The sequence below is a fragment of the Leptopilina boulardi genome, unplaced genomic scaffold, assembly GCF_019393585.1.
Source record: "Leptopilina boulardi isolate dan_hultmark-lab unplaced genomic scaffold, ZJU_Lbou_2.1 LbouV2_352, whole genome shotgun sequence".
Classification (NCBI taxonomy): domain Eukaryota; kingdom Metazoa; phylum Arthropoda; class Insecta; order Hymenoptera; family Figitidae; genus Leptopilina; species Leptopilina boulardi.
The window spans coordinates 513,107-526,910 of NW_026137921.1; the positions used below are offsets into that span (position 1 = coordinate 513,107).

Genomic DNA, 13,804 nt, shown 5'->3' on the forward strand with positions numbered 1-13,804 from the left:
TTCGATCCAAATAGTTAGGATTAAATAATAATAATAATAGTACATTATTTTTCGATTAATTTTGCAAAATTGGATTTCAAACGCTCTGTACGAGTAAAATATGATTTTTGATCTCATTTATGGATGATCAAATGAAGTATAAGGTATATTAAAATATGATATTCACACACAATTTTCAATAGACCCCATTTTCAGAGTATGTAGCTGATCATAGTGGCGTGCACATAATCATGTGACAGTACATAAAAGGGTAAACTCGGTTTTGTGTGTGCGCGCAAAATATATCGTCACAACTAATGAGCCGTGTTATATAGTTTATATATATATATATAGTCTCAGCTCCTGTAGGAGTGGATTTCGATGGAATACCACTTTTCAGATTATATACTGGTAGAATAACAATTTTCACGCGAACATTACAGCAACATTATGCTTTCACGGCATTCCATATATATGTAACAACAAAATGGGAATATTGTTTTGTCAGTACTCTGTATATATAGTCGAGGAAAAGCATGGTTAGCGGTTCAAAATAAGCTTTACATTTTACATTTTATGCATAATATATATATATATATATATATATATATATATATACAAAATGCATTTCACTTTTGACCTCTACTATATACTGTACTTACATGTATATGTGTATATTTATATTAACATCAATGGCAATTAACAATTTACCCACTATACAATTAATTATCGGTTGAGTCTGCTTCCCCTCGGGTTATTAAAACGGTTTCCCTGTTTTCGTATTATTTCCGACAGTTTCGTTCTATATCCGGATTAAATTCTTCACAAAAAAAAATAAATATGAGCATGAAAAGCATTTTTCTGCTGATAGGTAAGCTGCCGCCACGTCAATTGATGATTTATTTAGAGAATGATTGTCATATATAATTATAAATGTTCTTTCTTTTTGGGTATAAAATAATTATTAGGGAAATTTTTTTTGTAATATTTTCGTTAAGTTAAATTTTCATATAGTAATATATTTTTTTATATTATTTAATCCCTCGAGTGACAACCGTAAATAAAAAAAAAACCATGGTAAAGAACGTCGCAAAAATTTTTTAATTCTTATTTCTTGAAAATTTTGTAAAGTATTTTAAAAATTTTTTTAGCATTCATTTATTTGTGATCTAAACTAAATGCCTTAACTTCTTTTTTCAAAATTAATTACGAAATTTTTACGTAGATTTCTGAATTACCGACAATTTTTTTTTTTAATACTTACTGTCGGTAAATAAATTTACTATTCAAGTGTATTTGTATTTTACATAAAGAAAAATTATTTTTTTAAACATATTTAATAATAATAATAATTAAATTAATTACCAATTAATATTAATATAATTATATATTACACTGGCCAACAAAATTTTGGTGCCCAAAGGGTTACAGCCGATTCTTATAGGATTTTGTCCGTAGAATCCGAATCTGGCCATGAAAATGCTGGATTGGCTCTAGTTTTCGAGCAATTTAGGTTTAAAGGTGTCAAAAACTGCATTTTTGGCACTTTTTGAATGTCTGTAAAATAATCAAGCTACACAATAAAACAGTCCGCATACGACGAAATGAAAGCTTAATTATTACCCTTTGAGACCCTAAAACAAAAGATTAGGTAATTTAAACTTTAAAATATTGGGAACAGTTTTTGAACTCGCGGATGCCCGAATTATGCTCAATGCTTTCACGTGCATTTCCTAATGCATAGGACTGAACTTAAATTGTTTTTTTAGTATTTTTGGGCCGTTGACTATGAATTTGAAGTCAGGTTTAAAAATTTCAAAATGTCGGATCCAATATGGCGGACACGAAAATTAAAAAATCGTTGGGTTTGTCATATAACTTGGTACTGGGGAGTTTTTGGGGTCGCTGATTACGAATTTAAAGTCAGATTTCAAAAATTCAAAATGGCGGATTCAAAATGTCGGACACGAAGATTAAAAATTGTTGGGTTTGCCATAAAACTTGGTACAGGGGAGTTTTTGGTGTCGCTAATTACAAATTTAACGTCAGATTTTAAAAATTTTAAATGGCGGACCTAATATGACGGACACAAAAATTAAAAATCTTTCTGATGGTTATGAAATTTTTGTTATTGAGAAATTTTTAGGGTTGCTGATTTTGAATATTTTGAATATTCTCCAGGACCAAATTTCATGAAAATTCGAACGACTTTTAATTTTTGTCTCCGCCATATTGTATTCACCATTTAAAATTTTTGAAATCTAACTTTAAATTCGTAATTAGCGACACCAGAAACTCCCTAAAATCATGTCTCATGACAATCCGAAAGATTCTCAATTTCTTTTGTCTGCCATATTGAATCCGCTATTTTAACTTTTTAAAATCTGACTTTATATTCGTAATCAGCGACCCTGAAAACTTTCGAATACCAAGTTTTATCAAAATACAAACTTTTAATTTTTATATCCGCAAAATTGAATCCGTCAGTAAAATTTTTTAAAATATGACGTTAAATTTGTAATCAGCGACCCCAAAAACTCCCCTGTACCAAGTTTTTTGGCAAACCCAACAATTTTTAATTTTTGTGTCCGCCATGTTGGATCCGCCATTTTGAATTTTTGAAACCTGACTTCAAATTCGTAGTCAACGGCCCAAAAATACTAAAAAAACAATTTAAGTTCAGTCCTATGCATTAGGAAATGCACGTGAAAGCATTGAGCATAATTCGGGCATCCGCGAGTTCAAAAACTGTTCCCAATATTTTAAAGTTTAAATTACCTAATCTTTTGTTTTAGGGTCTCAAAGGGTAATAATTAAGCTTTCATTTCGTCGTATGCGGACTGTTTTATTGTGTAGCTTGATTATTTTACAGACGTTCAAAAAGTGCCAAAAATGCAGTTTTTGACACCTTTAAACCTAAATTGCTCGAAAACTAGAGGCAATTTAGCATTTTCATGGCCAGATTTGGATTCTACGGACAAAATCCTATAAGAATCGGCTGTAACCCTTTGGGCACCATGAAATTCTTGAAATTTTGTTGGCCTGTGTTATATTTAAGGGGTTAGGGGTAGTCAGAATTTTCAAAAAATCAAATTTTTTTTTTTGCATTTTCGTTAAGTAAAATATCTTAAAAATAATCTCTGAAAATTTCAAGTTAATCCGATAATTCGTTTTTAAGTTATTCGACAAATAACAAAGAGAGCTCGGGCCTTTTAAAGCGCTCGGGAGCGCTTGCAGCTAGTGTCAGCTGCAAGAAATCGGCTTTTAGGGTTCTATTGTCATCGATGAACTTAGACTTGGGTATATGTAGTAGTACCTAAATTAATATGGCCCAGGAATAGATGACTCGGTGTAAGTAATTTAATAATTCGTTTTTTTGTACGTAAATCTAGTGTGAAACTAAACGCGTTTTTCTCAAAACTATGTTTTTTGAACTGGTGACAACTATAACTCGAAAACCGCTCAGTCGATTTTAATGAAATTTATACAGCTTTTAGAATACATAATAAACTCGGGCCTGATCGAAGGATTTTTTTTTTTTGAAAAATTTCGATTTTTTAAGACCAATTAACTGTTGATTTTTTCCCAAAAATCTAGACAAAAATTTCCTGAGGCCGCCATTTTGTTAATTTTTGAAAAAAAAAAATCCTTCGATCAGGCCCAGGATTATTTATTTATAAAACTAATTTTTTTTATCCGATTGATTTCTGATTAATCTCCAAGGACTTATGATTGTCACCGCAAGGACCTTTTTTTGGAACTGGGTTAACACAAACAGCTGTAACTTCGGAAATAAAAATTTTTTTTTTTTTAAATTTTCGTGACTTCAAGTCAAAACATTGTTTAATAATACCATATTACTACTTTTGTAAAATAAAATTATTTAATAGCAAAAAAAAATACTGAAAATTCTCATTTTTTCGTGCCTCTGACTACCCCTAACCCCTTAAGTATTTTTTAATAATCTGAAAATAATGAAAAAAATTTATTTAAAAATGTATTTAAGGTAAAATATTTATCACTTTTGAAAGATAATTTTTTTATTGCATAACGTTAGAAATCACTTTTTGTCATTATAAAAGCTATTCTGTTAGAAAGAAAATGGGCAATAAACCACGTAGGCGCGCATCACTTTATATTCACCATCAACTCATTTTTATATCGTTTTATTTTTTTTCGCTTAACGTAAAGCTGTTCTCACACATTTTACAGACCCCTTTTATATATATATATATAGAAATCGAACCTTTTGATAAACTGGATAAATTGGCCTGACGCAACACAAGCGTAAAACGATTACGTCGAGTGCCTTTATAGAAAGACGCTCAATCGAGACGTTTCCCTTTAATGTTGAGATGAATTCAAAATCTATTTTAAGCAAATTTGTTATTTCCATTCGTGATAAATAGAGTGAGAATATGTGTTATATTTAAATATTATATAAATTTTAAATCATATAAGATACAATTTTTATATTATTTGTTTTTTCATTTGGATCCCCGTACAGAAATTGAAATATAGCTGTACTGATTTATCAGGGCCTTGTAATTTTTTCTTTAAATTTATCTATTTTGTGAGATTATTTTAAGTTAATGACGCAGTTATTACAATTATTTAATTTCTAATTTTTATTTTGTTTAAAATTATTACATTATATAGTATATAAAATACTTAATAATTTTGAAAAATCTAGCACTCATAAGGGGGATCGTACCCAGGACCTTTAAGACGCGGGCCATGTACTCAGACCTCACAGCTACGTTGACTTACTGATATTTTACCTTTTACCTTCTTTAATATTAAGAGTGTACTATCTTCTTTTTGTGATAAAAAAATAACTACATTATTTTTACATCTAATAATAGTTTATAGTCCTTTTAAATAATTATTAAAAAAAAATTAATTATAATTAGTAATAATAAAAAAATTACTACAACATTTGTATAAAATGATCGTTTTTGGTCAATAATTTTCTTTACAAAAAGTAATTTTAAAAACTTAGTTTATTTACATATTTTTCAAACATGGAAAACTGGGGAGGCCCTAACCATAGCCCTATTTTAAATAGGACAAAGTGAATCAATTTTTTTTCTTAATTATTTGAATTATAAAAATTTTTCAACAATTTTTTTTCCAAAACTAAGCTTATAACATTTTTTTTTGTTCCTAAAGGGAAACGATGTATATAAAATATACTAAAAAAAAAGTGCGTGCATAATTTTTTTAAAAGCGCATGAAATTTTATGAATTTTTTGAATTGCCTCGATTTCTATACGATTTCTTTTCTTTTTATTGAGATTTTTGTGTGTGGAAATCTTTTTTAATTAGAATTGATGAAGTTGTAAAAGTATTCTTAGATGCAGCAGCATCTTTTGTTTTTAGTGGGAACTTTTAACTGGATTTTCCAGGAGTTAACAAAGTTTTAACTCTCCTTATTTCCACTTCTTATATACATCTCAACATTGTTTTTTCAGATTAAATCGGAAGTTTGTTTAAATTACCCTTAATTATTATCTCGTCAAAGTGAATATTACAAACCATAAATAATAATAAGATTTGTGGTAGAGTTTAAAGAAATTAATGTGGAAAAAATTAAACTTTAGCGTTTTTTTTTTGTTTCTCTGGATTAGAGAAAGGAAAAATTTTGTTCATAACCGCTTTTATGAAGATTTTGAATAAACGTGATTTTTTTTTCATTCAAAGTAATTTTCATTTACCGATCGGTAAAATAGAAAACTGTCCGAAAACTGTCGGTAATATAGAAATCTATCTACAATTTTTTTAGCCAAATTAAAAAAAAAATAATTGTGGCACTTAAATTAGTCCTCAAATAAATGAATGCTATAAAAAATTTAAAAATACTATTCACAATTTTTGAGAAAAAACAGTTTATTCCAAAAATTTTAATTTCCTCTAGATTCTACGCGGTAAGATGTCACATATTATGTAAAAATTTCACTTAAAATGAAAAGGAAGATTGAAATGTAATGAACGTAGTAAAAATTCTTCTTAATTTCCTCTTTTTCTTGTGAAAAAAGAAGAAAATACAAAGTAACGATAAAAAAAATGAGATGAAGATTTTGAATAAACGTGATTTTTTTTTCATTCAAAGTAATTTTCATTTACCGATCGGTAAAATAGAAAACTTTCCGAAAACTGTCGGTAATATAGAAATCTATCTACAAATTTTTTAGCGAAATTAAAAAAAATAATTGTGGCACTTAAATTAGTTCTCAAATAAATGAATGCTATAAAAAATTTTAAAATACCATTCACAATTTTTGAGAAAAAACAGTTTATTCCAAAATTTTTAATTTCCTCTAGATTCTACGCGGTAAGATGTCACATATTATGTAAAAATTTCACTTAAAATGAAAAGGAAGATTGAAATGTAATGAACGTAATAAAAATTCTTCTTAATTTCCTCTTTTTCTTGTAAAAAAAAGAAGAAGAAAATACAAAGTAACGATAAAAAAAATAAGATGAATCTAGATGTTAAAAAAAAAGTTTAACGACATTGATTAAAGAGAAATTTTTTTTTTTTTTAATTTCACAGGAAGAATGCTGCGCCCTGGAGAAGGAAGTTGAAGAAAGGGTGAGCAATCTCGTGAGTATGCTTCAGGCCCGGAAATCAAGACTGATTGAGGCAGCGAGGCAAACGAGGGAGGCCAGAGTGCGAGCATTAAGGGATCAGGTGACTCGATGTGCCACCCATCTGCAAACGACAACGGCCCTTCTCACCTTTTGCATCGAGGCGCTCAAGGAAACTGACAGCGCTGCCTTCCTTCAAATCGGCGGGATGCTTTCCGTGAGAGCAGCCACAGCAGCCAGTTCCTGGGGTGGCGCTGAGGGTGTTCAGGAAATTGCTCGACTTCCTCTTCTAGACCTCACTCTCGATGACAAACCACTACTACGAGCCATCGATCAGCTTACATTCGTTCAAATGAAACGTAAGTTTAATTCGACAAACTTTTTTACTCTCACATTGTCTATCAAGAAATAGATATCTCTCATCGTTTGTTTTGTCCACTATCTAATTTTGAATTTTTGAGGTTATGTTTACTGATTTTAATCTCAAATCGAGTGGGCTTCTTGATTTGAGAACTTAAAATTTTATTTTCAATTTTACAGTTATGTTCGCCCTCTTAACTCAGAAATTGACCTAGTTTTGAGGTTATGTTTGCTGATTTTTTAATCTTAAGCCAAGTACTCTCTTTTTGAGTATTTTTGCCTTGAACTTTGACCAAATTTTGAGGTTAAGTTAGAATCTGAAATCTAGGGGTCTCTTGTTTTGTGTCTTGTTAATGTTCAGGACCAAAATACTAATAAACCTGAAAACATAACCTCAAAATTAGGTCAATGTCTAACTCAAGAGACTGTTGGGTTTGAGGTTAAAAACATTGCGATTTGTTCGAAAAATATTTTTTTAAATCGACAAAATATGAAAAAAAAAATATTTTAAAAGATAAATGAAGTTTAATAGTGCCAATTTATATAGAAAATGTAATAATTAAAGCAGTAAATAATTAAAAACTAATATTAATTGTGCAATAAGTAACTGTCAATTCTCAATTCTGTGAGATTTCGAAATATTTTGTTAATTTGATTAAAATTAATGTGGAATTTAATTTTCATTCTAAAAGAAATACAATGAAATTTATTAAATTCTATTATTTGTACGTCTAATTAATTAATAATAATAATAATAATAATAATAACAAAAAATTTTCTACATATTTTGTCCATTTAATTAATATTTAAAAGAAAACCGAATTTTTTAAAAATATATTACAATTTACTTACATCTTTTTAAACATAATGAACATAACCTCAAAATTTTTAATAATATAAATTTCTATTTTACCGATTTTACTTGAATACAAAATGATTCTAAAAGATTTATGAATATAATTAAAATAGGTTTTTTTTTAATGTTAGGGTCATTTTTTCTTAACGGAAAAACTTTACATAAATAATGTATTAGGTTTTTTTAAAGGATACAAAATTTATTTTCTCAATTTTACATAATTATATTTTTACTTATAATTACTTTTGTACGAAAGGGCATGTCCCGTTAATAAATGAAATTAAATTAAATTAAATAATTATATATAGTTAAAATGAAACATAATCTTAAAATTTATGTTTAATCTATATATTAATTTTTATAATTTTCCAATTTTGTAATTAAATAATAATAATAATAATAATAATAATAATAAAAATAATAGTAATAATAGTAATAATAATAATAATAATATAATTTTGTAAATAAATAACATCCTTTTTGAAATCTTTTTAAGTTTTTTCTATAACTAAATTATGATTGTTGAATTCATTTTTTTAGTCCTTGAGAAGGAAAATAATAAGAAAATAAAACAAAAAGCGAATAATAATTATTATTATTTATATTATTATTATTATTTATATTATTGTTATTATTCATATTATTATTATTATTAGTAATTGAAAACTATTAATAGTGGACAAAGACAAAGTCTATTTCTTGACTTGACATAAAAAGCCGAAAATTTTTTTCTTGCCCTAAAAAATGAAAGGAAAGAGCAGGGAAAAAAATTTTCTGAAAACATGCCTAATTTTACAATTTTTCATAAATTCACCAATGCACCGATTTTTTTTTTTTACATTTAAAAATTTTATTAATTACGAAAAATTAGAATAATTTTTTTCTTAATTATTTCTTCTGCTTTATTTTTGGCTTCTTATATATATAGAGATTTTTTTTAATGCTTCTCAATGTAAAGAATTATTTTTTTTTTATAATATCTATAATCACATCGTTTTGTTAACTAAAAGCTTATAGCTTGGTTGCTTGTATTCAAATATTTAGCTTTTTGTTAGAAATAATTTATTTAATTCGATTATTATAAGCTAATAATATATCTATGGTATAAAGAAAATGGTTTTCTTAAATATTTTCAAGTCTTACCCCAAATACTTTTATTATTATGAATAAAAAGATAAATAGAAAAATATATTTGAGACAGGAAAATTGATTTTTAATTAAGTATATTGTAAATACAAATGAATAATTAAATTTTATACGTTAGGAATAGTTTTTTGTTAACCTAACCTAAAAAAAATAAAACAGTTACCGATCGAGTACTCTGTAGGTAATACTATAAAGTACTCAGTCGGTAATTTGTAATAGGTTAATTGGAATTATTTTCATTGGTAAAATCAATGAGAATAATAAATTTTTTTGACATTTTGAAAATATGTCCAATTTTTTTATTCTATTTCTAATAGTTCATTTTGTATTTTTTTTTTTTTTTACTTCTGTGAATTAACTATACACATAGCAAACATTAGTTAGAGCAGTGGTAGACATTTAATTATTTTTCATGTAGAGGTGCAATATTCAAAATAATTCAGTGGAAAATTCCCCGACACTGCGCGAGTATTAATCGACAAGTTTGGAGCAATATTGAACTTGGTAGTTCAATATTGACCCAAACCTGCGCCTATCGTCAATTTCCCATTGGCAAAATTCTGAAAATAAACCAGATGTTGTAGTTCAATGAAAAAAAAACAAACAAAAAAAATTCAAATACCCTAATTCAATTATCTTTTTTTCAGAGAATGGAAGAATTTTTTGGGGTAAGACATAAAAAAAAAATATAAGATTTGAAAAATCGTGATTTTCAAAGTGAGCATGATTTTTATTGTTTGTGTTTGCGTATTTCTGTTTTTTGACTACAAAAACAAAAATTATAATTTTAAACAAATATATTGTGCATGAAAACAATTGTTGGTTTTCTGAAAAAAAAATGCTTGTCATTTTTTCGGACGCAGCATCCGAAGGAGAAGATCGATATCCAACTGCAGGTAAAAAGAAAAATAGAAAGGAATAAATTATTATTCAAAAATAAAAACTAAAAAAAAAGAAAGGAGGAAAAATACCAGTCTCTAATAGCGTCTGTCTCTAACATAAACTTGAAAAGGACGACTCAGTAATTTCCAAGTTATGCTTCAGGCGACTTCTTTAACAATATTTCATCTTTGACTAAACGTTTCAAAAGGGGTTTAATCAGCTACCTGTCTTGGAGCATAACTACGCTAACGATCTCGTATTATAGCGATGTCGAGTTAAACCAAGTTCTCTCTCTCTCCCTCTCTTATTTTTTTTTTCTCTCGACCTCTTATCAAATTTGCCAGTAAGACCGACTTTCTTTTCAACAAATTGCTGATTCACGATCGGAGAAAAATTAGCTGCTAAGTACTTTTTAAAATAGCCGATAAAGAAATAGCTAAGTGAGCGGAAAATAAATTCCTATTTTTTTTTTTTTTGTTAAATATCATATAATCTCTTGATTAAAATTCAATCAATGGAGTCAAATTCAAATCATAATTTTAAAAATTCTAAATTATTATTAAATAAAATGAATTATTGGAGACTTTTACTTATTTATATTTATTTTTTTGTTTAAATAATTGAAAATTATTTCTGTAGAAATAAATATGATTGGAGGTCGGTGACTAAGAAACAGGCTCTCTTATTCTCGTCTCCCTACTTTTTAACTTTACGTCACACGATAACTTTACTTTAGCCCCTTTAGCGGAATTTAATAAAAAGAAAAGATTTTCTTTCACTTAGATCACAGGAAAAAAAATTTGTTCGTTAATAAAACACCTACTGTTTCTAAACTTTTATGTTTAAAAAAGAATTTACTTAAAGTTTAAAAAAAAAAAAAATATTCTTAGTGACAATAAAACTTCTTTGCATACAAATAAAAATGTAAATTTTTTGTCTTGAAGTTGCCCTACAGTATATACCCTTTTAAAAGATGATATTTTCGTAGAATCAACGTTCTGATACAATATTTAAACATTGATTTAATTTTCAATTTAATACTGATTTAACTGTGATTTAACTTTGAGTTAATTTTGATTCAATATTAATTAAACTATTATTTTATAATAACAGTGATTCAATATTATATATGGATTTAATGTTAATTTAATTATGACTACGTATTAATTTAATATTGATTTAATTTTTTCTTAATCTTTATTTAATGTTAATTTAACTTGACTTAACTACTCTCTAAATCTGAATTAGTAAAAATGATTACTAATTTGAATTAGTGACTCACTTTTTGCTTCTGAATTTGTAAAATTTAACTAATTCTAAAGGAAAAAGTGAGTCACTGATTTGAATTAGTAAACATTTTTACTAATTCACATTTAGAGAGTAGAAGTTAAAAATTGATTTAACATTGATTTAACATTGATTGAACATTGATTGAACATTGATTGAACATTGCTTTAACATTGATTTAACATTGATACATATTAATTTACAATGATTTAAACTGTTATTTAATGATAATTTAACATTCATTCAATTTTGATTTGAAATTAATGCAACTGCATTTTAAAATTAATTTAACTTCGATTTAACATTGATTTAAGTTTGATTGAACGTTGATTTAACATTGATTTAACTTTGAGTTAATATTGATTTAATTTTGAGTTAACTTGGAATTAAAATTAAGTTAACATTGATTTAACATTGAATTAATATTGATTTAACTATGATACATATTAATTTACAATGATTTAAACTGTTATTTAATGATAATTTAACATTCATTCAATTATGATTTAAAATTAATGCAACTGCATTTTAAAATTAATTTAACTTCGATTTAACATTGAGTTAAGATTGAATTAACTTTAATTTAACATTGATTGAACATTGATTGAACATTAATTAAACATTGATTGAACATTGATTGAACATTGATTAAACATTGAGTTAACATTGATTTAACATTGATTTAACATTGATTTAACATTGATTTAACATTGATTTAACATTGATTTAACATTGATTTAACATTGATTTAACATTGATTTAACATTGATTTAACATTGATTTAACATTGATTTAACATTGATTTAACATTGATTTAACATTGATTTAACATTGATTTAACATTGATTTAACATTGATTTAACATTGATTTAACATTGATTTAACATTGATTTAACATTGATTTAACATTGATTTAACATTGATTTAACATTGATTTAACATTGATTTAACATTGATTTAACATTGATTTAACATTGATTTAACATTGATTTAACATTGATACATATTAATTTACAATGATTAAAACTATTATTTAATGATAATTTAACATTCATTCAATTTTGATTTAAAATTAATGCATCTGCATTTTAAAATTAATTTAACTTCGATTTAACATTGATTTAAGTTTGATTGAACATTGATTTAACATTGATTTAACTTTGAGTTAATATTGATTTAATTTTGAGTTAACTTGGAATTAAAATTAAGTTAACATTAAGTTAACATTGATTTAACATTGATTTAACATTGAATTAATATTGATTTAACTATGATACATATTAATTTAAAATGATTTAAACTGTTATTTAATGATAATTTAACATTCATTCATTTATGATTTAAAATTAATGCAACTGCATTTCAAAATTAATTTAACTTCGATTTAACATTGAGTTAAGTTTGAATTAACTTTGATTGAACATTGATTGAACATTGATTGAACATTGATTGAACATTGATTGAACATTGATTAAACATTGAGTTAACATTGATTTAACATTGATTTAACACTGATTTTACATTGATTTAACATTGAATTAATATTGATTTAACTATGATACATATTAATTTACAATGATTTAAACTGTTATTTAATGATAATTTAACATTCATTCAATTATGATTTAAAATTAATGCAACTGCATTTTAAAATTAATTTAACTTCGATTTAACATTGAGTTAAGATTGAATTAACTTTAATTTAACATTGATTGAACATTGATTGAACATTAATTAAACATTGATTGAACATTGATTGAACATTGATTAAACATTGAGTTAACATTGATTTAACATTGATTTAACATTGATTTAACATTGATTTAACATTGATTTAACATTGATTTAACATTGATTTAACATTGATTTAACATTGATTTAACATTGATTTAACATTGATTTAACATTGATTTAACATTGATTTAACATTGATTTAACATTGATTTAACATTGATTTAACATTGATTTAACATTGATTTAACATTGATTTAACATTGATTTAACATTGATTTAACATTGATTTAACATTGATTTAACATTGATTTAACATTGATTTAACATTGATTTAACATTGATACATATTAATTTACAATGATTAAAACTATTATTTAATGATAATTTAACATTCATTCAATTTTGATTTAAAATTAATGCAACTGCATTTTAAAATTAATTTAACTTCGATTTAACATTGATTTAAGTTTGATTGAACATTGATTTAACATTGATTTAACTTTGAGTTAATATTGATTTAATTTTGAGTTAACTTGGAATTAAAATTAAGTTAACATTAAGTTAACATTGATTTAACATTGATTTAACATTGAATTAATATTGATTTAACTATGATACATATTAATTTAAAATGATTTAAACTGTTATTTAATGATAATTTAACATTCATTCATTTATGATTTAAAATTAATGCAACTGCATTTCAAAATTAATTTAACTTCGATTTAACATTGAGTTAAGTTTGAATTAACTTTGATTGAACATTGATTGAACATTGATTGAACATTGATTGAACATTGATTAAACATTGAGTTAACATTGATTTAACATTGATTTAACATTGATTTAACACTGATTTTACATTGATTTAACATTGATTTAACATTGATACATATTAATTTACAATGATTAAAACTATTATTTAATGATAATTTAACATTCATTCAATTTTGATTTAAAATTAATGCA

The 13,804-nt window shown here is 25.5% G+C and overlaps 1 protein-coding gene across 2 annotated transcripts in view; it reads left to right on the forward strand.

Moving 5' to 3' along the window:
* Window positions 1-13,804, forward strand: part of LOC127286321 (E3 ubiquitin-protein ligase TRIM9) — a 224,660-nt gene that overhangs the window by 195,500 nt on the left and 15,356 nt on the right. Inside the window, exons 4-5 of one of the 2 annotated variants that reach the window (XM_051312709.1) lie at window positions 6,536-6,929; window positions 9,796-9,828. In XM_051312709.1, coding sequence (XP_051168666.1) covers window positions 6,536-6,929; window positions 9,796-9,828 — 427 coding nt within the window. The remainder of the gene's footprint in view (window positions 1-6,535; window positions 6,930-9,795; window positions 9,829-13,804) is intronic. The other variant, XM_051312710.1, reaches the window with a different exon arrangement.